A 24205-nucleotide genomic window follows, 5' to 3' on the forward strand; every position below is an offset into this window, starting at 1 on the left:
CACTTTTGCCATAAGTCTGGCTAAAAAGGTCATATAACAAAACTCATGACACCATTCCATGACGCCTTACATAGCAGCGTTCAACGACCTGACATTTAGTAAAAGTGGCACTTTTGACTTTTGAAGTACCTAGCTTGCCAGTTTCCTTTATTAGGAGCTATGGCATAGCTTCAGGGGAGTGGTGGGATGGTTCATTCCTGAACATTTGCTGAATTGGCAAGAATTATGCCAACTTAGACTTCTGTCAAGTCAAAGTGAGGTTTAATTGGACCCAGATGCATCAAGTTGATGTAGAAGTATTTAAGAAAAAAAATGAGTGAGAATTTTATTATATATATAATTCTCACTCATTGAGAATTATGAGTGAGAATAAGTTGTATATACTGGGGAGCTTGATTACTGAACAAGGAGCGGATGGTTGATTAGACACAAGTTGCAATTTAATTTCCATTTGGAATAAATAAAGTATTTTTGAACTGAATTTGAGGTGTGAGGGGAGAGCAGAAGGCATTTTGAGGAGAGAGAGAGGAAAAATGGCATAGGGGGCGAGGGAGAGAGAGTAAACGCAAGAGAAGAAGAAGGCCTGTGACGACACGAAGTGTCATAGTTTAACACAAAGGCTTAAAACGTTCAAATGACTCACTCTGTGCTCAAGTGAAGAATTGATCACTCCAGTAACTGGAATTTTAAATAGTCTTTTAACAGGACTACTTGTGGCAGCTTGATGAAGACTATTATAACACAAAATATTACACTGTCCTAATTTTCAGATAGTGTTTTACAACTCCGGTTTTAGCCCGACGCATGGAGTGATACATCTAGCCATATAGACGATCTTTGTTTGGAATAAGATGGCGTCGCATGAGGGACTAGCAGCTCTGGTAGGACTTTAATAAAAAAAAAACTGTTGTGTTTTCATGTGCTGTGTGACGTGTCTGTCTGTGAGCTGGTCCTGGTCAGAAGACACGGAGTCCCTGTGTGGAAAAAACACAGTAGGAACCGAGTTTAAGCGAAGAACCGCGAGAATTAGCGAAAACACGTGTGGAGACTGAGGAGCAGACAAACAGTGGTGTGTGAGGAACTGCATGTCCAGATTCAGAGGACGTTTACTCTGAAGCTGGGAGCTTCCTGATCACAGGTCCAACATTTCAGTGTTCTGGTCTTCATAATGGTTTCATGGTGGTTCTCAGATGGTTTTCCAACTGGTTTCATGGTGGCGTTTTTGGGAGGAAGCCCACTTCTTCAGATGAGCAGCAGTCCCACGTAGAGGCTCCCACCAGTGTTCCCCTCTTCTTCTCTGGAAAAATATTTTTCCAGCTGTCCCAAGCAGTCCAAAGGGGGAATACTCAGATAGACATGTAATCTCAGCACTCCCATCTCTGTTTTTGTTATTTCTTATTTGATTTACTTTTATTGGAGCCTTGCAGTGAAATTTCGCTCAATACGTACATTGTAAATATGCAGTTGAATAACAACAAAGCCCCATGTTCTACACATTCCACCACATATGCTGTTAGACTGCTGGCAGCGTTAGACAAGCTCTGCACTGGTGGGAGCACGATTCAGTTAAAGTTCTTGATGGTCCAGGAAACACACACACACAGAATCACAACTACTGAAACACACACTCTGATTCTTCTCTGGCTGCCGTCTTAACAGCAGTGTGTGTGTGTGTGTTTGTTTCCAGGGGGTGGAGGGAGCCTCGGCGGCTGCACACGCTCTGTCTCTGCCGGCGGAAGCTTACGGAAATGACGTGAGTGTCTTCCGTCACATCCAGACTGGTGTGTGTGTGTGTATGTGTGAAACACTGATCCACCTTTCTTCTCTTTCAGCCCCGACTTGAAGTCATGTGGGCGATGAAGGCCTACAACCACGCAGAGGTCTACTTCAACGTAACGATCCGACCGCCCTGCTAAGAACCGATCACACCGCGGCGTTCCTTTCCAGATTCCGACATTTTCTCCTTTTCTTTCAGCTCATCTCATCCGTCGATCCCAAGTTCCTGAAGCTGACGAAGGTGGACGACCAGATCTACTCGAGTTTCAGAGAAACCTTCAAAGACCTGGATGTGAAGCGGCTGAAAGAGGAGGACCTGAAGTCAGAAGAGGCCAAGCAGGTCAGTTTGGTTCTGCTGCAGCGGAATGTTCCAGAGGATTCCAGCGTTCTCAGTCATATCGAAGACATTCTATTTAAAAAAAAAAGGCTCCAGGGATCATAACGGCTGCAGTGAAATAAGAAATATTAATCTAAAGTGAATAATAACTGTTGATGAGATTTGCATGATTGATTTTTCTTGTCGATCCAACCGATGAATATGAACGTCGTCCCAGACCTGGCGCCCCTTCTGCAATCAGTTTGAGGGAATCGTGGAGGACTTCAACTACGGCACCCTGCTGCGTCTGGACTGTGAGAAGGACTACAGCGAGGACAACACCATATTTGGTGAGTTGGGAGTGTCTCACTGGACCAAACGGCGTCTCTCAGGGCAGAAAGTGAATGTCGTGTTTTTGGTGATTTCAGCCACCAGAGTCCAGTTCTTTGCTGTGGAGATCGCCCGAAACAGAGAAGGTCACAACGACACGGTGTTCACATCCAAACGGGCAAAGAGCTAGCCTCCAGTTGAACCAGCAAACACCAGTACGGACTCGTCTCACCCCGCTCGCCCTCATCAGATGAACTGCAGGCGCTGAGCAGACATCGCATGTTGTCAGTCGGCTCAGGGCTGTTTGCCATCCAGCTTTTTTATATTCCCTCTTAAGATTTATCCAGCGTTGGTGGTAATTGGAATAAATAAGAAGAGAACCACAGAGTGTCCAGTCTGATGTTTGTAGTTCCAGAAGGAAAGATGGAAGAATCAGCAGAATGAACCGACTAAGCTGCTGAGGAAAAGATTTCACATTAGCTGATGTTGCTAACTGTTAGCGCCTGACAGGAGATTCTGCAGCATCCGCTGTACAACAACCAAATAGTGACCTCCCATTGGCCATCAGATTGCTCGACCCCAATAATCACCCCACTAAGACTGTTTCAAAATGCAGTTTTATATAGATGTATATTTATTTTATTCATTTTTTGTCTTACCTGCACCAGTTTTGTAAATCTATAGGCCAACTTGTAGATTTTCAGTATTTTTTCTGTACTCTGGTACACCAGCATTTTGTTGCCAAATTCACTATTGAGTCTTTGTGTAATGACAAAGTCTAAAACCACAATCTTACCAAGTATTTTTGTCTAGTTTCTAATGCTCTTAGTTCACTTGAAATAAGATGGAATGTATAGGAGATTGTTTTAAGTAAATTGCTTAATGTTGATGAAAATGTGGAAGTTCCGCTGAAAAATTATTTCACTTATGACAAATTCTTTTCTCCATAAGTAGAACTAGTACTTTTTAAAAGAACAAACTGCAACTCAGAAAGTGGCAAAATTACCTTTTTATCTCCAAAATAATTAACACTTAATCATTTATACATTTGTTTCAACATTATTTGATTTATTTTAATTTGCGGATTAGGCCTGTTGAAATCGAGCTCAATGGGAGAATTTACAGGCGGAGCACTGATGAGAATCAGGTTGAATTGTAGGAAGGCCCTGGCTGGTTAAGTCTTTTTACACTGAATATGATCAGGTAACTAATTTTAATCAGTTGCTCCAGCTGTGATCCAGCTAGCTACAGGTTTTTTGTTAAACAACCAAAGTGTCTGTTTCCAACCTGATGCTGTACTTTAGAACAGTGTTTTTCAAAGTGGGGGCCGTGGTCCCCTGGGGGCCCTCAGAATGTTGGAGAGAAGATGTGAAAAAAAATAAAAGTATAAAAATTTACTCCTTTTTTTGTCTAATAAAATTTTAATCATAAGATGTATTCTGTTTTCCAACCATAATTAGCTGCCAGCCAAATAGCATAGTTTGCACATTTATGACAAGAAAAAGACAGAAGGAATTGACTGCTGAAAAATTTTTTTTCTAAAAGTTGTTTCTTTACAAATTTTGTATGAATTTTGTAGCATTGTGGGTTCTGGCAAGTGTGTCCCAGATCAGAACCTAATGGTCTTGGCAGGGTTTCCCCAGGCTTTACTTGTGCCCCCACCAGGCTAAGCATTGCTTATTTATTAAAAATTTTTTTTAAATGTTTGCATTTTTAAGTCTTTATAGTTGGTGTTCAGGTGTTACTCTTCCAATCTTTCAATAACACATGATTATCAAGTGATATTTTCTAATTTCCTATCAATTTGAAACATTTATTAAACTCAAAAACACAACGGGCCGCTGGATGAGTGACTGCCCTACCACCCAACCACCGGGCTTAGCAAGTTTTCTGGGGGAAACTTTGGTGTTGGGGAAAGAAAAACTTTGGAGTTCTGAACCGGCAGAGGATCAGAGTGAAGGTCCAGAGGAACAAACCCACATTCAGCAGTGTTGTAAAAATCAATGAGGTTTATTTGCAGTCACAATGCTTACACTATATGTAGCAGACATCCAAACAACTCAAACAGCTATTCACTCTATGGACCCAACACATTCAAATCAGGGACACAAACCAAACTTAGGAACATCCGTGAGTGCTGACATGGTTAGAGATGAGCTAGTTGTCACAAACAGTTAGCAGCAACATCGTACAGAGTAACACACGTTGCTAAGAGACGCCTTTACACTGTCCCGACTTCTACTGAGGTTCTTCAGGCTGAGCTGGTCTCCATGTCGCCACGCTGGCCTCCCCTTCTGATTATTCAGAGTCTGTCTTCAGACACACACACACACACACACCTTGGCCATTTGAGCTCTACCGCAAGTTCACCAAGTGACAACACACACACCAGGCAACAGAGAGCCACACCACTCCACACACACACACACACACCCACACACACACCAAAAGGACTTCACTGCAGGACCCAAATGGGGGTCCGAGGAATCCAGAGTGTAAACAAAATGGTGGATACTGCACCGAGCCTGCCAGAGGGGGAAACGGAGCTGCGACCATGTTGCTTACACGTCGTCAAGCAGCAGGCGTGTGTGTGACGCCTGCAGGACCGTCAGGCTTTAAAGGAAAAATCTGCTGGAGGGCGGGGTTGTTTTTCTGTTTGGGGTTTCTTTCTGATCAGCTGCGACACTCAGACTCCCGACTCTATGGCGTTCAGGCAGGACAGCAGAAACACTGCAGAGCAATTTAGTGCTGGTTGGTGGTAGAAGACAGAGGGAAGAAAGAAACACTGAGCAGATGTTTCACTGCAGCCGGAAAGCAAAGCAACAGTGAGGAATGATGCACAAATGCTTCTTTAACTCCTTCAGAAAAACTCCATAATGTTTAAAACTACAGCAGAGGAATGGTCCGCCTCCAATCTCATGCTTATTAATGCTCACTCTGGATTCTTTAGGTTTTATTGATTATTTTTGTTTTAGATTACAGATAACTTCCATATTTGGTCTCTGTTAAATGAATAACTCTTAAAGACTGCTTTTCTTCTTATGATCAAAACGGATGAAAAACTAGCATGAGTGAAACCCTTGGAGAAAACAGAGAGAAGTGTCAGAGTGGGACCACATCAGAACCACTTGATGTTTAATTACCTCACTGATGAAGAGATTTGGTGAAACCCAGCCAGAACATTGGCTGCGTATTAATATTTCTTTGTGGGGAAAGCCAGAAGTCAGTTAGTGTCACGTTCCAAAACTAAGAAGAAGAACCGAGGAGCAGCAAACCCACGTGGGAGATTTCTCTGCTTCCTCCTGCTGGCTAACGTTTAGGAGCCATGTTGAAAGGTTGGACTAAATAAAAACAGCAGAATGTTCCTTTAAGAGCTGCCTCCCTGCTGCTGCACAACTATTTACATCACTTCAAACAGAGACTGAGAAAAATGTACAGCATGGTGCTCTGACTCCCTTTCTGTTAGTGTGTGTACCTCTGCCCCCCCTCGTCCCCCACGCAGACGGACAGTTTGCACTAACTCACTACACTGTAAAAAGCTCAATCACACGTGGGTTCAATCCTCAACTCATCATCTGGTTTAAATTCGATCATTATAAACATTGTTCAAAATGTTACGAAAAAAAAATGTACACTTGGTTTGTTTTGTTTTTTTTTCTGTGTGTTTTCTATACAAGGCAGGCAGAAGCGGGTTACTACGGTTACCGGTGTTCGTCCTCTGCGGTCCCGTTTCCTCTGTTTCTCAGCCACAGCACTCTCGCCTTCCTCTGTCAGTGATTTAGAGTGCCAAGACGTGCCAAGACATGCAACCCCCCCTCCCCCCTCCACCAGGTGAGTCAGACCAACACGGACTGGCTTTAAAATAGATCTGTATATATTTATATATGCTTATATCAAAAAGAAGGCGGGAAACTTTAGCCGATGTGGTGTCGGGGTGAGAAGATGTTCCCTTAGGCATCCCGGCCCAGGGAGGAGGCTGGGGGAGGCGGGGGGGGATGCAGGGTGGGGGGCGGGGGGGCGCCCGCTCTGCAGCTGGGTGAGGCTCTGCCGTGTGGAATGTCAGCTCATCATGTCGTTGCTGTTGACGCCGTACGTCGAGTTCTTCATGCTGTCATTGACTTCCCTCCTGAACACGGACAGGTTCTGTGTGAACCTGCACACACACACACACACGCACACCCCCACACACACACACACACGTGCAGCTTTAAACTTCAACCATCACAGATCAAAGACTCAAGACGGTTTTACAAGAGTACGACTTTAAAAACACATTCTGCAAAAGGAGAGCAGAGGGACAGGTGGACGGGCATAAATAAAGTCCCACTAGGCTGAGAGGTTCTATTAGTACCAGAACATACTGGGCCCACTTAAAGGGGCGGTGCTATGTGTTTTTCCAGTCACATACTGCTATGTTATAGCAGTCAAGTAACTATATTAACTTCATTCAGTTGTTATGAAAATACTTTATATATCAAAGATGACTGAAATAAAATTTTATTTTGATATTTGCAGTCTTGAAATTGGGCCTCTGTCTCTTTAAAATCTCCTGCTCTTTCTGAGACTCTACCCTCAGCAAGTCATCACAACATGGCTCCTCTATTAACCCTTTCACAACGTTTTTAACCAGCGTTGCACTGAGAAGAAGCTCCTATAATGAGCTCAGCAGATCCACAGTTCCACCGGGTGTTTGCTAATTGCTGCTGGCTAGTCTGAAGGAGCTGAATGGGGGAGAGCTGCTCTGTGAGGGGGAAGCTTGGAAACTGCAGCTTTGAGGAGTAGCTACATCTCGAAAGCGGCACTAGGTCCACCCAGGAGTCTTGCTCATTTGAAAGATTGCCATGGAGATTAAAGAATTTCTCAAACATGCATGGAATAATCAAGACAACACTCCAGGTATGTGTTTGATGAGTGAATTACATTATAAAATGATGAAAAGCTCAGAAAAGTTGATTTTAAGCAATACTGCCCTTTAAAGCATTTAAACTTCAACGTGACTCTGACTACTCTGCTGTAGCTAGGCAACATGGCCGTAAACAGGGTCACTTCTCACCTGCAGTTACTGTGGGATTTGTAGTTTAACCACTAGAAGGGACCCCGGCCCTCAGGAAGACAGACAGACAACCTGAAACCCGACCCACCTGTCTCGATTCTTTGTTAGAAGGTTCCGCTCTATTCCCTCCATCAAGTTCTCAAAGCATAAGTGCATGGCCTGCTGCTTCTCAGGAGGCTGGCTGCTGACGATGCTGTTCCTCAGGTCAGCGAAATACTGCAGGACACACAAACACACACACCCGTTGAAACACACTTCCTAAAGACAGCAGCAGGTGAGAGCAGAGGGAGGAGCTCACCTTCTCATTGAGCAGGATAAGGCCCAGCAGCGGCCTGGACATGGACCACTGATTCCTGCAGTCCTCGAAGATGATGATGTTCAACACGGTGGACAGCATCTGCAGGATGACACAGAGACGGTCGGTCTGAGCGGACGCAGTGCGCCGCCACGGGAAGCTGCAAGCTGATTGGTCTGACCTGCTGGATCATCTCTGGGTGCTGCTGCATGATGTGCAGGAAGCGGTCGTCTGTTGCCATGGGAGCAGGCCTCTTCTTGGTGGAGCGTGACAGCTGCTTGAACAGGTAGGTGACTATGTGGTCCAAACTGGAGCAGCAGCCGGTGCACACCATCGTATCTGAGAACAGACACAGAGAGAGAGAGAGAGAGAGAGAGAGAGGTGAAAACCCAGATCGGACCGTGGTCCCGGTCAGACCGGACTGCCGCCGGGCCTCACCCAGCGCCGTGAGGCCTTCTGATATCGATGACAGGATGTACATGACGACGTGCGGCTCTAAACTGGCGATGAAGTTCATGTGGTCCTGAGTCAGAACCTCCAGCAGGGAGTAGAAGGACTGGCTGAGCTTCGGGTAATCCTGCAGAGACAGACAACACACACACACTTCCTGCTTTCACTGCTAGACACTGATCAGAAAATCTACATCCACCTGCTGGTTTCCTCCACACGTCTTAGTCCTTCTAAACTATCAAATATCAGCATCCAATAACTTTCATCAGACCATCTGCAGGTAAACCTAAGACTTTTTAAGACCTCTTTGGCTGACACGTTGAATGAAATGGAACACAAAAAAACCTATAAGTATTGTTTTTTGGCTGTGATGCCTCCCAGACGTCTACAACCCATAAAGCTTAGCTTAAAACTGTTACGCCATAGAAAGCACCTAGCATCTTATGGGTTAGCAACAGAAGTGGGCAAGTGGCAAAAATGAACGTCGTCCATCCAACTGGACCCAAGATAGACACAGAAATGTTAGCCAGCAAGGGTCTGTTAGCAGCTAGTTAGCGGTAGGCTTAGCTGCCTGGAGTCAGAGAACAACGATGTCACCAGGCAACTCAAACTTTGGCTTGACCAAAAATCCCACCAGAAAAATTACGACGTGAGATTCAACAGTCCTGCCACCACAAAGTTTAAGAGCTGTTATTAATGAGTTTAAGGCCAGCTTACAAAAAAAGAAGAAAATCATTTAAGACTTTTTTAAGGCTGGGTGGACACACTGGTCCCAATAACACATTTTACTGGACAATAAAATGTCCTACTAATTGTCGCGATAAAATTGTTGTTTTGAGACCATTTTTAAGTAATTTATTGAAAATTGTGTGATAATGCAGGTTCGCCCTATCAAACACCAATAAACTGTAATTATGTAAAGAACACTTAACACTAGAACTGGAAGATATTTTAAATATCCAAAATAAAGCCATAAATAAAATGTTCCTTCCAAAAATATGAATCATCAGAAAAGAAATGATCAAACTAATTGTAATTTATCAAGCAATTAATTATTAGCTTATTGCAATATGTTTATGGGCAGGCATTAAATATAGGATCTCAGAAATATGAAACCAGACGGAGGAAAAGAAGGATATAATGGAGGGTACGAGACAAGGGAGGAAAGAAGAAAGGACAAATAACAGAAGTATTAAGTATGGAAGGGATGAGGAAGATAAGGAGCTAGGGTACAAATATATAAGGAAGGAAAGGCAGAAAGGAGAAAGTGAACAAGGATGGAAGGACAAGAGGAAGGAGTCACAAAGGAAAAACAAAAAGAGAAGAAAGGAAAGGCACAGGGAAGAAGAGGAGGATGAACATGAGGGACTCAGACACACGTAGCAGAAAATCCTGAAACCAGATTCCAGACTGTTTAGGAAGCGAGCATCAACAGAGAGCATCCCATAAAAACAAAGAAGTGGCTTCATTTTGAGGTCATTAGAGACATCCTGTCTGACCACAGGAAAAAAATTCAACATACTAGTAAGTCACTGTGAGGGATGGAGAGCAGTAGTTTGATGAAGGTTTGCAAGGCGTTGTCCAGAGCGTCATCGCCATAGAGACGGAAGACCCCAAAGTTGACGTAGTTTCCGCTGAGCACGGCCTTGAGCATGGCGAAGCACACGCTGACGCCCTTCAGCTTGACGCCGTACACCTGGTCCTTAGGAACCTCGCCCAGCGTCAGGATCCGGTTCCCTGGGGGACAAACCAGCTACTGTTAGCTATCATTAGCTACTGTTAGCTACCATTAGCTACTGTTAGCTTCCATCACACTTCAGACTGCATTCCAGTCCAAATACCGTATGTGGTGATCATCTTGCTGGTTTCCCTGAACAGCAGGATCCCATTTGGTGACGATACATCAAACTGAAGCCGCTGCGATCTGCAGAGAAAACAAACTGACTGATTGTCTGGCGTCACACAGACGCAGCAGAGTGGGCCGGCTATCGCTGAGACCCTCACAGATCAATTCAATTTAGATTCATTGGGTCACAATTTGATTCCTTATTATATTAACATATTTAAATCACTTATTACTAAATATTTGATTTAGTAATAAGTAGCATACAAATAATTAATTAAGGAACCCAATAATATTTATAGGTATAACTTATTTTAAATTTTTTCCTGCCAATATGAACTGTGACATACGTTACTTTTAACAGTGTAAACATGAACAATTTTGAACCTGTAAAATTTCTGAAAATAAAACTAGCACAATAATACTTAATGAAACTAATGTTTCATGGAGACGTCGTCAGGATGGCTATTTATGTGTCCATCCATCCATCCAGGAGATCACATCATTCTTTGCATTTCTTATTATTTATTAATCAGCTGATATTGCAGCTCCATCTGCTGGATGGAAACAGAAACTACATCTTCTGCTTGTTTCAGCAACATGTGCCATGTCACATGTGACTTCTGTCCACTTCAATGAGAAGACTGGAACCAGCTGAGTTCTGGACCGGAGTGTCCGACCCGACTCTCCAGTCGTTTCAGTAATAAGACAAGGTCAACACTGAGGTCCAACAGAACCAGCAGTCTGTACTTATATGGATGTCATTGATCTATATGACTCAGTACTATGTGAGTCTGGAAACCAGACTCAAACATATCAAAGCGGTTGGTTATCGTTAAGAAACAATTCAACAGTTGAAACAGCATTTCCAATCATTTCACTGATGAATGGATGGTTGGAGATCGGCCTGTAGTTCTGCTGTAGTGATTTGTCGATTTGACCAAGTTGTTGTTTTTTTATCAGTGGTTTGATAGCTGTTGTTTTTAAAGCTTGGCGGAAAACAGCTGGTGAGAGCGATGAGGTTTCTGTTCGGATCAGATCCAGGCTTGTGAGCCCATCAACTGTGGCAAATAAAATTCATTGTTAGTCTTTTGATTTCTGCAAAGAGCATTTCTCTTGCACGTCTTAGTGTGGAGCGATAGCTTCACAGTCTCTCTGTATATTTCATAATAAATGTGAAGTTGGTTTATTTCAAAAACTGTAATGTAAACACTTTTTTCGCATCACATAAGTCACATGATCATCAGTCTGATGTCACACCAGGTGCAAACCACAAAGACGACGACAGGAAGTGATAGTAGAATGATAAGTTTTAATGACTTATCACATGAACAAACTTATTAACATGTGATTTGAATCCCGTTTCTTATTTAATGGAAACACCACTATTGCGATATTGTGGGTTTTTTTATTAGCAGAATATTGACTAAGTTGTGCGCACGTTTGTAATGGAAATGGAGCTACTGACACCAGTTTAAAACTGGAACCAGTCTGGTGGAACCAATGGGTTCATGATAGTAACTCCAGAGTCCTAGTCCACTCATCATGACAGGAAGTGTGTACCTGTTGTGAACGAGCTCCGCCATTAGCTTGAGGACAGGAGTGGTGCATGCCGGGTCGTGGTACCACAGCTCGATGGCCCGCTGCAGGATGGGCATGTACGTTGGGTATCTGCAGAGCTGGTTAAGGACACTTCAGCTAGGTCAGTTACAGTGAGAAGAGAGACAGCAGCTGGAGCGAGGGACGGAGGGAGGAAGGAAGGATACATCCAGTCGAACAGCATCATGAAACTTGTCTTGGCGTTGAAGGCAAACGCAATGCCTCGGAGGTCTCGCACCAAACCCACCAAAGTTCTCTAGAAGAGACGGACAGGGAACCGTTAGGATGCTAGGGCAGAACCAGAACAACCAGAGGAGGTGTGTGTGTTCACCTCACCTTGGCTTCCTGCTCGTTGAATGTGTTCGTACTCAGCATCTGAGCCACAGCCTCAAACGCAGCGGTCAGAGGTAACATGAACTGTTCAAACTGGTCCTCGTCCTCACCTGCACACACACACACACCCCACCATTAAACTCCCACCAGCAGAGATAAGCTAACAAGCTAACACGTGACTGTGTATGTTTGTGTTTACCCAGATCGACCATGAGCAGGCGACCCAGGGCCGTGTAGAAGGTGGTCCGACAGCGCATGTCGCTCAGGTTGGACTGGTTGTTCACGCCCAGGAAAGAGAAATGCTCACTCTGTTGCAGCACAAACACCGACACACCATGTTAGTGTGTGTGACTGTGATGCGTGGGTATTCCAGTCTGAAAGTGTGATCTGTACCTAGTCCAGGGAAATACTCACGGTGTGGTTGTTCAGCATGAACTGGACAGCGCTGAGCTTCACCAGCTTCCTCACGCTGCTGTATGTGCACAAACAGGAAGTCAAGGAGAAACTCGCATCCTGATGGGATCCTGATCAGCAGGAAGCGCTTCTCCTTATAAACAGCACATATGAAGACCAGGACAACTAACTGAGGCTCGTCTTGCTTTAATTTACATGACTGAAATGAAAGTGAGCGTCTTTCTGTGGACAGATATAAACATGTTGATGAGGTTACACAGAAATCTGGTCAACCATCATTAGCAGCTCTGAAGGTTGAACAGATTTCTGCGGCAGCGGTGTCGTATGTGACAGTTAACTCTGAAGAGAACACCATTCAGCCTAAACTGGATCTCCTAATTCTGTCCTTCTGCCATCCTGGATGTTCAATGGTTCTGCCAGTTAATCCCGGGTCAGGATTCTCAAAGACACACACTTCCACACACTCTGTAAGGATATCCTAAGGAGAGGTCGTTCAGCAGCTGGAGGGTTTTGGACGTGATCGGCTCACACTGGCCCCAGTACTTCAAGTTTGTAATGCTGGAAGAAACAATCAGACAGTCAAATGAACCAGTCCAAACCGTCGGGACACAAAGTAGTGTAAGGAAAACACTCCTCAGAATGAGGCTACTTACATTTTCCCTATAAAGACGCTGAGTACCATTGTCTCATCGTTCAGCCCCAGAACTTCTGATAATCGTCGATAAAGCTGGAAAACAAAGATGTTTCAATGACATACAACTCATCAGATTTCACCACCTACAGGTGCTGGATGTCTGATGACCACACGATTCTCTCCTGAGGCAACATACAAAGAAATCAAAGTCCATATCATTTTAACACAAACTTCTTGGGAGCCACTGTGGAACATCCAAAGAGCCACTGGTTGCACACTCCTGACCTCTGACCCCTGACCTACAGCCGTCTTCAGCGTGTCTTTAGTCTTTGTTTACAGCTTTATGGAATGCAATACATGCTAAATGTGGCTGAATACTTCTGAATGTACTGTACAATCATTTTTGGATGAACAGTTGTCATTTAGATTGTAAAAAAAAGTTGACAAATTAATCAAAAACAAAAACTCACAACTGAGACATAGCAGAGCAGAAATCTGTCTATTGTTGTAAAAGTCTGCATTCCCACTGAAGTTTACCTACCTAAATGCATGTTTTTATGTTTTTATGCAATCAGAAAATGAAAACACTGAAGGTTGTCCACTGCAGGGACGTCCCAGTGTGATCTGAAGTATCAGATTAGGCTCCTCAGCTATTGTTCAAAGGCAGCTACTGGAGATCCTGATACTTGTTCTACCAATCAGCTGAGATTTTTTTGCAAAAAATAATCTATACATATAAACCCTATAGATTATTTTCAAGTTTAAATAATAAAAGACATTTAGTCAGAGAGACCCTGTGCTGGGAACAACTGTCATGTCATGTGACCTGCTCCTCCTGCAGTGTGCAGATGAAATACTAGTTATTACATTTTATGATGTTCAAAGCTAAGTTTCTGAGGTGGGACAACCTTTTCAGAAGGTTGTGTTGGATAAAGAGCCAAATTAAAGTCTAACCAAGATGTGCAGGACAGAGCTGGAGACCTCTGGCTCTGCTTTGGGATTTAAAGGGGCAGTATGATGTGTTTCAGGCCACAGTCCCTTTTTGTAGCACAACCAAGTAACTATGTTGCCTTCAGTTGTTATCAAAATGCTATTTATCAAATATGACTTCAAAGAAATTCTACTCTGTAATTTAAGACTTTGAAATTTGGCCTCTGTCTCTTTAAAAACTCCTGCTCATTCTGAAACTCGTGTTGCGAAGTGGAAGTCATCACAACATGGCTCCTCTATTAACCTTTTATCAACCATTTCACCAGCGTTGCTCTGAGAAGTAGCTCCTATAATGAGCTCAGCAGATGGGCAGGTTCACCAGGCGTTTGCTAATTTCTGCTGGCTAGTCTGAAGGAGCTGAGTTGGGGAATCGAAGCTCTGAAGCTTGGAAACTGCAGCTCTGAAGGGGAGGCGGAGCTAGATCCCCCAGGCGTTTTGCACAGCTGAATGGTAGCCATGGAGATTAAAGGATTTTTCAAACATGCATGAAAGAATCAAGACAACACTCCAGGTATGTTTTTGATGAGGGAATAACATTGTAACATGATGTAAAGCTCAAAAACATCGATTTTACAAAACACTGCCCCTTTAAAGCTTCACTTTCATTCTTTTTCTCAGAGAAAACCTTTCCTGGTTGCAGCCTAGCAGATCTCTGGCTACAGATCAACAGCTTACTGCCATGTTTTCTTTACAGACACAACTGCTACAAAAACACCACCAACACCACAGTTTCTACTTTCCACCACTTATCTGAGAAGTTCACAATTTGCAGTATGTGCCTTAAAGAGGGAGAACAAATGTCAGTGTGCATCACGACAGCGCAGGCTTCCTGTGATCCAGCCCGCTCCACAGCTGTGTGCAATGCCTCACCTTTGAGGACTTCTGCACCTGGTCGCCGATGTAGATTTTTCGGAACTGTTCGAAGAAGCTGAGCATGGCCAGCTCTAGCCTCTCGTTGCCTGCCTGAGCCAGCCGGGAGTCCGTCAGGTTCATCAGCTGCAGAACCCTGACATGCAAACCAAACGTGGTCAGGAACTACAGCGTGTTAAAAGCATAAAGACTGGGACAGAACCTCAGTCAAATTAGACCAGTTCTCTGTTTAAATGATTCTTAACAATTCAACAGATACGCTTCCTACCGGCAGACCAACTCTCCGTCCATGGCATCCTGCTCATCCGTACTGGCAAACGACACCCGTCCACCGATCACGGCACCGATTATATAGACCAACCATGTCAACCGACCTGCAGACAGAAGACAAAAGCTGAGACTCTACCCGACGCAGCCTGACGCAGCTGGGTTTGAACGCGTTTGGCTGGCCGTACCCTCCTGCACGGTGACGTCTGCAGCACTGGAGTTGGTGGACTGCAGCAGCTCCTGGTAGGTCTGAGCCGCCTGGTCAAACAGCTGCACCAGCAGAGCACACGTCTTCTCGTACTCACATCGGCCAATGGTGGACAACTGGTCCAATTGCTGCTGGACCAGCCCAGCGTCATCCAGAGGGTCCTCTAAGCCGTCTCTGTGGAGAGAACCAGAGGACCGGATGTAGCAGGGACAGAATGCATGCAGGCCTCCCTCCCAAAGGGTTACCTAGTTCACAGCGCCATCTGGTGCTGCTGGCAGAAATGCAGAGTCAAAAACCCAAGTGAATAGATGAGCCAGCAGAGTCAGACTGGTGTGTTCAGGAAAAAAATTAGTTTTAAAAACTGTACACAGCAGCTACAGCCCTCAGTACAGCACGTCTCTCTGCCCGTTCCTGTCAGATTACTGTCAAATAATCAACCACTGCTGCTGAAGATGATTAAAAAAACAAAAAAGAAGAAAAAACACTGCGGTCGACATTTGGATAAAACCAAGTTAGTATGTAGCCTATTTATTCTAAGAGGAAATTATTCTTCCACCAAAGCACTAGTTAACTTTTTCAAATTCTGCTTGGAAATGACTTTTTTAAACCTTCCAGATTATGAAAACCTGGAAAACAGATGCTTGGTTTGAGAAGATACAACATATTTTGGAAATATGCATTTTTACATTTCAAGCTTACAAAGTTAATCATAGTGATTAATCACAATACTAATTGTGATTAATCTGATTAAATTTTTAATCGATTGGCAGCACTAAAAAGCATCCAAAATAAACAAATAAACGACGGCTAGCCTGGCTGGGTTTCAGTTGTCAACAGGACTTCCTGTGTAAAAGCTGATTATTTTCAGGCTCATTCCTTCTGATCATGTTTCTGGTTGTTATCATGAAACCTAGCAACATTCATGTGCTGTCTACGGGGAAAGATATCTGAGAAATGGAGGTTTGTCCATCGTTAAACGTTGCAGGAGGATGAAACCAGAAACGTTGGGTAGACTCATGACAACCACTGTGATCTGCAGTTCTGACAGCCTCTGCAGAACCTACCTGAGGATGACGTGGACCGACTCCAGCCGCGACGTGATGTAGGCCTTGGTCACCTCTGGCGTGTAGGTCTCCAGCAGGTGGGGCTCGGTGGCTTTGACGTAGGGGACAGACGCTGCCAGGCGCTGCCACAGACTCAGCAGGTAGTGGACACTGTTGGGGGCAAACTCCCAGTGCTGCAACCCCACAGAACCCCCAGACTAGTTGTTAGAACCCACAACGTCCTGTTGTTTTAAACTGCTTGGAGTGGAAGCTGACAGCCTCACCTGCAGGCTGGTGACGGTGAAGTTGGCAATGAGACGGATCACCTCAGGGTAGTTCTCCACTTTGACCAGTTCTCCCAGCTGGTAGTTACTCTTCAGCCTCGCCAGTAGGCGGCAGAACTCGTGGTAGTTGTTGGGATCCGGCAGACACTGTTGCACAAAAAAAAAGCATCACAAAGAGGCACCTGATTGGACAATCAGGGGAGCGTCCGGGTCAGGTGACTTCCTCACTTGTGGGTTCGCCAATATCCTCTTCACGCCGTCCACTAGATGGGAGAGGAACTTTGCTCGTTCTGCATTGTTGAAGAGAGACCGCCTGACAGAGGCGATCTGAACTAAACAGGACAGCACCTGCACAGGAACACAACCGGCTCAGAATCCGACAGAAACCTTACGGCTCCGCCTCCAGTTCAGCTCACACTTACCAGCGGGGAAAGGGACGGAGGGAGGGAATGATATAAATTGAAAAACAGCTGCAGGGTGGAGGAATCGAGAAACGCTGCAGGAGAGATCAAACACAAAGTTAATAGAGAACATCTGACTGTTTGGAAATTTTCATTTGCAATCTGGAAACTAAATATCATTTCTTTCCTCAATCCAATTATGTACTACTTTGAAGCAGAGTGTCAAAAAATGAAAAGTTATTTGTTTTGGATTCAAAGTACCGTATTTTCCGCACTATAAGGCGCACCTAAAAACCTTTCATTTTCTCAAAAGCCGAGAGTGCGCCTTATAATCCGGTGCGCCTTATATATGGACCAATATTGAGCCACAACATGTCTCGCAACTACGGTAAGCAGCCGCCGACTTCATTTTCCCATGTAGAAGAAGAAGCGCGCGGTGCACGCTGGGTTTTGTGTAAAGACCCCAAAATGGCTCCTATTAAGAGACACGCTTACGACGCAGAGTTTAAGCTCAAGGCGATCAGTCACGCAGTAGAACACGGGAATAGAGCAGCAGCAGAGAATTTAACATGAACAAATCAATGGTGCGGAAGTGGATATATATTGTGATTGCACTAACGTTTGATTTACCATAACATTATCAGACTGTTTTTTACGTGTTTATTGAATCGAGGAAAACTTCCCCTCCACTATATGTTACACCTTGCTGTTGTTAAAAAATAAACTGTGTCACGAAAATACCACGTCACTGACTTTACCTCGGGGAAAATAATAAAACAGCTGTTTATTCATTTTGGGAATGAATGGAGTTTTCAGAAAGCTGGTTTGTAATTATTAATAAAGTTTGACTGACCTGTCTGACTATTTTGTTGACATTCCCTTTAGCGCAGCTCCATCTAATGGATGCATAATGTAATTAATGCATCCATTAGATGCATTAATTACATTATGCAATAGACGCTACAGCCTCTGCTGTAGCGTCTATTCTATGCGCCTTATAATGTGGTGCGCCTTATAGTGCAGAAAATACGGTACTGCAACGTGAACTATTTATGATCCATTTATGATTAAAGCCTCAATTAATTTGAAAAGAAATGCATTATTGGAGCTTTAACTTGGAGATGCCCCTTTTAGGGCTTTCTTCTGAACAACCCTGAGCTCAACACTAAGTTACCTGATCTCCATGATGTTGGAATCTGTACAGTGCAAAGGTCATCTGATGACTCGTCTGTGGAAGTTCCTATAAAATCAAAGTTGAGACAATTGTAGCTGAGCTTGAGGAGCTGCATCAGCAGGCCGTGCTGGGACTCATCGTTCAGGTTCAGGTTCTTCCCTGAAGCCTGGAAACGAGACAACAGAAACGCCACCATCACTTCCTGCATGCTAGAACTCCACTGGTCACTTCCTGCCTGTGCTGGCTCAGAATCACAATCAACTTTATTCACCATGTTTCTGTACACAAACAATGAATTTCACTATGGTTTTGTTTTGCTCTCAATGAAAACATTTTAAATATCTAAAGAGAGGAAATAAAACATGTAAATTATGTTATGTATTTTCCATTTTACAGCACAATCAAATAACTATGTTACCTGTAATTCTTATTATTTGTATGTATGTCAAACATGACTTAAAAGAAGTTTAACTTTGCAACTTAACACCCTGAAATTGGGTCTCTGTCTCTTTAAGAAGCTCCTGCTCTTTCTGACAACTCTGCCTTCATCACGTCATCACAGCAATGGTTCTCCATTATGCTGTTTACAACTATTCTTAGGAGAGTTGCACTGAGAAGTAGTTTGTGTGTTGAGATCAGCAGCAGAGCAGTTCCACCAGGTGTTTGCTAATTGCTGCTGGCTAGTCTGAAGGAACTGAGTGGGGGAGGTGTGTGTTTAGGGACCCAGAATGGTTGCCATGGGAGATTAAAGGATTTCTCAAACATGCATGGAAGAATCAAAGCCACATTCCAGGTATGTTTTTGATTAGAAAATGACATTATAACATGATGGAAGGCTCAAAGAGGTCGAGTTCACATAATGCTGCTCGTCCTTTAACTATATAGAAAATGAATGGTTTAAATACAAGTATGAAACAGTTTGTCCACAGCAACAAAATGGAAGGAGGAAGGGACTAAAGACATGGCTACAGTGCAAAGATGAGGACAGGAGAAGAAGTGAAAATGGTGAAAATGTCCTTGAGCTGAGGACTAACATCTGAGTCCAGGAGGAGGCGCTGTGGATCTGTACAGTGTAATGAAATTGGTGCAATTATTTTGGAAAGATAAGACAGGAAGAGAAAACAGCAGAACCAGCTAAATAAACTAGGGATTGTTCTGTTACAGTGCAACAGCTTTGACCTATTAAAACCTAACAACATGCAGTCTGTACAAGCTGCTTTATATACCTCTTAGTAGTACTAGTTTCTGACTAGAAGATCAGATTTTGATGTATTTCCCCAATCAACTTCCCAGTGCATCTTTGTTTAAAATAAACAATTTTTTCCTAACTGCCCATTTGAGAGAGTTGGACTCATTCTCCGACCCCGTGACCTTCGGGACTGACCTGTTTGAGGAGGTTGCAGGAAAGTGTGAAGATGTCAAAGAGCGAGGAGTCTCTGAACGATGACGCGATCTTCCTATGTTTGGTCAGCGGATGCGTTGTGTCGGCCTGAGGGAGACAGAAACATGAGGGGCGACTCGGGTTCCTGATACTGAGGAACAGCAGGGAGGTGACATCATGTCATGTTAATGCCAATGGTTTGTTTGTTTTCTGTTTTTTATGACTGTATTTTTGTGTTTAATGATGTAAAGCACTTTGAACTGTCTTGCTGTTGAAATGTACTGTATCAATAAACTTGATTGGTTGATTGATTTAAGACTCAGTTTATACCATAATCAGAGAGTCCAGGCTGCAGGCAAAACAACTTTTTAAGTGTAGATCCTAAATAAGGAACATAATCTGGAAATTCTAAAACTGAATTATGTTGGAGCGATCTGCTGCCACTGATCAGTTTACAACAGGCTTATCCAGTCACACCAACACACTGCTTCAATCTGAGCAGCTTGACTTTTGTTCTTAAGAATCAAAGCAAACATTTGGTTTTCCATGTCTCCACCTGGCAGGCAGCACAAATGAAAATCTTTACATTTTCCATCTTTAAGCTACTGGGAATAGCTTAAGCACTAGAGTGTGTCACATGATGAGCCCTCCAATCCAGACTGGAGCGCTCTGAAACCGTTAGCGGCTCAGATTTATCTTGCTTCCACCGTTCCAGTTACATATCTACGCCTCACACTGAAACACTCACAGGAAAACCTACCTGATTTATCTCGTTCGTCAGCTGGGACAGGATGGTGACACCTATGATGCAATGCTCCACGCTGTCCTGGAAACACACAGTTCCAAAGTTTAGGCTTGAACTGAACAGCAGGTCCAGAATCATTCTCAGGTTCACGACCATTTTCAGTTGTTCTTCAGCCTAATCACGTAAATTAAAAATCTGAAAATAAATTTGCTTAATGAAAGCACGGCAATGTAAAAACAAAAAAAAAAAAAACACGTTTTTGATAAGTTGTTGTGCTGGGATGAGGTGGATTATCCTCAGATGTATTTTGTAAAACCGCGATGGAAACATTGTTTTGAACCACACCAGTCACATAATCATTACTGGATGTTATTACTGGGAAGAGGCGAAGAAAACAAGAAGTAGTCTTTTTTGTGGTTTGTAGTTTGTTTTTTCAAAGTGCGGCTGGCTCCACTGTAAAATTTCCCCAAAATGCCACAAATGTAGGTCCTCCCAAGGAGGCGGGGCTTGTTGCTCCAACGCCTGAACAAGACCCTGACGTCTCCTCTGATTGGCTGATAGATGATGTACGCTAGCACTATGGCAGAATTATGAATACTGTATATCTCATAACTGTTTACATCTGTTGCTACCATGATTTTCAACTTGTCATGTGAACATGCATGATTTGAATTTCATTTCTTATTTAAGGAAACACAGCAATTGGAAAATTTTGCTTTCTTGACATTAGCAGAATACTGACAAAGATCTGCACACATTTGTAAAAGAAGACGCGCACACACACACACACACACAGAAAACAGAGATAAGGAGAGAGATGTACACAGAGATTACAGAGAGTCTGAAGCATAGAAACACCATCATTTCCTAGACCACAGGTGTCAAACTCCAGTCCTCAAGGGCCGCTGTCCTGCAACTTTTAGATGTGCCTCTGCTGCACCACACCTGAATAGAATAATTAGGTCATTAAGGCTCTGGAGAACTGATCTACACAAGGAGGAGGTAATTAAGCCATTTCATTCCAGCGTTTTGTACCTGTGCCACATCTAAAAACTGCAGGACATCGGCCCTCGAGGACTGGACTTTGACACCCCTGTCCTAGACTTTTCCAGCCCACACAAAAACTCAAAGCTTCTCAATGCATCTGAAAGTAGACCACTTTCTTTGAACTCAGAACTCTGACAAGGAACCATCTCACAAGACTTGAGATTCTCACCTGCAGGAATCGCGTAACATCAGCGATGACGTTTCTAAAGACGTAGTCATCTTTCTGACAGTCAAACCAGCCCAGTTTGGTGATCCGGGCATAAAGCTGGATCAGAGCCTGGGTCACAAATGCTGCTAACTTCGGCCGTGTTGCCAGGTAATTCAACACATAGTTCCCTGTGTGTTACATAAAACAACATCCCACTTAAAAGACATGTGAAGACTGCTTTGATTTGTCAAGAGCACTAAGGAGAGTTTTCCTTCATGTTGGAAAAAAAAAAGATGGCCGCCAGAGAAACAAATATACTTACGAATGTCAATGCGTTGCTCAAGGGGTAAAGGGTTACTGGTCCGAGACACCAGTTTAGATAAACAAGTGGCGGCAAGTAGCTGAGAATAAGAAGACTGAGAAGAGAGCAGAGATATAATGTTAGCTAGCTTGTAGCTTAAATTAAAAATCTAAAAATAAATTTTGTATTATTTTCGCTATTGATGTAATGTAAAAAAAATTATGTGGACAGAAAAGAAAGATGTATGAACTAGGACCCCTCCCTGGGCTGCCACCTTACTGTGGCAGAGGGGTTTGAGTGCTGCAAAGACCCTAGGAGATATCCTGTCATGAGCTTCATGCCACCAGTAGGGTCACCCAAGGCAGATAGATCCTAGGTGAGGACCTAGGAAAGTGCTGCCCAAAGACCCCTTGTGATGAGTAAAATCAACAGAAACAATGTTCCCTGGGGACACCGGGGCCCCACTCTGGAGGTGGGGCATGTTGGTGAGCGCCTGAGCTTCAACCCATGGAGCCTGTTTGGGCACACCCTGAAGAAGAGACATGGGTCCCACTTCCCATGGGCTCACCACCTGTGTGAGGGTTAGGGCTCTTGGGATGTAAAATATCACATGGCTCTGGCTCTGGATCCAGTATCCTTGAGAGGAGTTGGACACTGTTTCACTCTGGAGTTCCCCTGGTGAGAGACGTTCAGCCGGAGGGGGTCTGCTCGGCGCCTCTACTTGTTACCCCCATCTTGGTACCTGTATGTTATGGTTCACTCCAGTGAATGACAGGATAACCTCCCCCTGGCTATGAGTGGGGGGACAAGGTCTGACTGTTGTTTGTACTTAGGCACTTAGATTACCCACCCCTGGACCTGCTGGTGGACAAAGGAGGTGAAGGATGATGTCAGGCTGAAAAAGGAGTCCTACTGGACCTCTCTGGCCTCAAAAGAAGCTGAGGTGTCCCAGCAGTCCAAGCAGCATGCAACTCGGGTAACATGGAGTTATTGGCTCGAGGATGTATTAGACCTACAAGCCTCAGTTCATACCCGCTTATGTACAGAACTACCTATTAATATTGTACGTTTGCACTAGTCAATTAGTTTTTCCCTTGTGAACAGGCCACCAAAACTGGCTCCAGCCCAGGTTCTTGTAATTCTGGCTTTGTCATTGACATGATCAGGGCTGTACCGCCACCTGTTGACCACACTCACTGTATCTCTATTTTTCCACTTAAAGACATAAAAAGCCTGTAAAGTATTTTCTTTGAAGTCACACTGCAGCACGTTTAATCAGAGAAACAATGATTAGTGGTGAATGAAGTGAGTCCCCCTGCAGACACTTACACTGCCTCTCTCCAGCAGCAGCTGACATTTACTAAGACAGTCAGGGCTGTTGGTGAACTCCACCAGAGCTTTCTCTGCCTGGTGTCGCACGGCGGTGTCGGTGGTCTCATACAGCTGCTTACACAGGATCTCCAGCTGGGCAAGGCCCTGCACAAACACAACACACAGTAATCACAGACAGAACCCACAGACAGTTCACTTTCAAGCAAGTCAACATTCCCTTTTTCACTGAGAACAGCTTAAGTGTGGGACCGTTTGGTCTCCGGTTGTAGCCGGCAGACGAAAACATGGACGTCTGTTTTTCACCTGTTGTGAGGAAGAGACGGCCTCCTGTACATTAATGATATCAAATTCCTGTAAGGTGCTGAGTCATGTCTGGTGACACAGAGATGCCGGTCACTGATAAATTCAAAATGGTGGAGCAGGCAGGTTATACTGCAGCAGCAGCAACAGCAGAGGAGCTTCTGTTGGCTACAGCAGCACTGTGGTGCAGCAGGTGTATGCAGGAGTTGCATCTAGCACGCTCACTCTGTAGTCCTGAGATAAGAGCTGCGCACGGAGCCCTGCCTGCACACGTGTCATCTGCTGCATGAGATGAGCACCAACAAACTTAATTACTGCTGATAAACCTCCACATAAATGACTATTAAAAGGACAGCAGCGGTTGGCTGGCTATGAGTGACAGAACAAGACGTTCAGTTCAGTCTGAGTGTTTGATCCAAGTTTGACCAGCAGATTCATCCCCAAAACTAGGAGGAAAACCTCCAACATAACCATGGTCAAAGAAACTAAAGAGTTTATCAGTAAAAGTGTTTTTTTAATAAAATATTTAAATATTAAGGTTGAGCTCAGCTCCTCACAGGTCTGCCTGAAAAATCAAACCTCCAGCTGCAGCTGATCCAGAACGCTGCTGCTGGCGTTCTGACTAAAACCAGGAAGATAGTTCTATAGTCCTTACACTGAGAGAACAGACT

The 24205-nt window shown here is 44.0% G+C and overlaps 2 protein-coding genes across 2 annotated transcripts in view; one reads left to right on the forward strand and one right to left on the reverse strand.

The window, feature by feature from the left end:
• The first annotated feature begins 747 nt into the window (after positions 1 to 747).
• pbdc1 (polysaccharide biosynthesis domain containing 1) lies at positions 748 to 2807 on the forward strand. Its single transcript, XM_032570936.1, has 6 exons — positions 748 to 881; positions 1688 to 1753; positions 1833 to 1892; positions 1976 to 2116; positions 2331 to 2442; positions 2521 to 2807. Exons 1-6 carry the CDS (start codon positions 852 to 854, stop codon positions 2610 to 2612), a joined length of 501 nt encoding a protein of 166 aa, XP_032426827.1. The 5' UTR covers positions 748 to 851; the 3' UTR covers positions 2613 to 2807.
• A 1604-nt stretch (positions 2808 to 4411) lies between these two features.
• The window catches only part of xpo7 (exportin 7), a 28432-nt gene continuing 8638 nt past the window's right edge, over positions 4412 to 24205 (reverse strand). The window contains exons 2-28 of the mRNA XM_032569831.1: positions 23232 to 23378; positions 21924 to 22017; positions 21623 to 21789; positions 20422 to 20487; positions 19665 to 19769; positions 18281 to 18446; positions 17128 to 17201; positions 16934 to 17053; positions 16706 to 16852; positions 16443 to 16615; positions 15359 to 15552; positions 15172 to 15277; positions 14904 to 15039; positions 13063 to 13136; positions 12887 to 12967; positions 12410 to 12473; positions 12195 to 12303; positions 11999 to 12105; positions 11830 to 11918; positions 11627 to 11734; positions 10062 to 10144; positions 9743 to 9957; positions 8209 to 8347; positions 7952 to 8109; positions 7774 to 7872; positions 7564 to 7691; positions 4412 to 6575 (exon numbers count right to left, since the gene is read on the reverse strand). Of these exons, the coding sequence (XP_032425722.1) occupies positions 6482 to 6575; positions 7564 to 7691; positions 7774 to 7872; positions 7952 to 8109; positions 8209 to 8347; positions 9743 to 9957; positions 10062 to 10144; positions 11627 to 11734; positions 11830 to 11918; positions 11999 to 12105; positions 12195 to 12303; positions 12410 to 12473; positions 12887 to 12967; positions 13063 to 13136; positions 14904 to 15039; positions 15172 to 15277; positions 15359 to 15552; positions 16443 to 16615; positions 16706 to 16852; positions 16934 to 17053; positions 17128 to 17201; positions 18281 to 18446; positions 19665 to 19769; positions 20422 to 20487; positions 21623 to 21789; positions 21924 to 22017; positions 23232 to 23378 (3243 nt within the window). The 3' untranslated portion in view covers positions 4412 to 6481. The remainder of the gene's footprint in view (positions 6576 to 7563; positions 7692 to 7773; positions 7873 to 7951; positions 8110 to 8208; positions 8348 to 9742; positions 9958 to 10061; positions 10145 to 11626; positions 11735 to 11829; positions 11919 to 11998; positions 12106 to 12194; positions 12304 to 12409; positions 12474 to 12886; positions 12968 to 13062; positions 13137 to 14903; positions 15040 to 15171; positions 15278 to 15358; positions 15553 to 16442; positions 16616 to 16705; positions 16853 to 16933; positions 17054 to 17127; positions 17202 to 18280; positions 18447 to 19664; positions 19770 to 20421; positions 20488 to 21622; positions 21790 to 21923; positions 22018 to 23231; positions 23379 to 24205) is intronic.

The sequence above is a fragment of the Xiphophorus hellerii genome, chromosome 8 (assembly GCF_003331165.1).
Source record: "Xiphophorus hellerii strain 12219 chromosome 8, Xiphophorus_hellerii-4.1, whole genome shotgun sequence".
Classification (NCBI taxonomy): domain Eukaryota; kingdom Metazoa; phylum Chordata; class Actinopteri; order Cyprinodontiformes; family Poeciliidae; genus Xiphophorus; species Xiphophorus hellerii.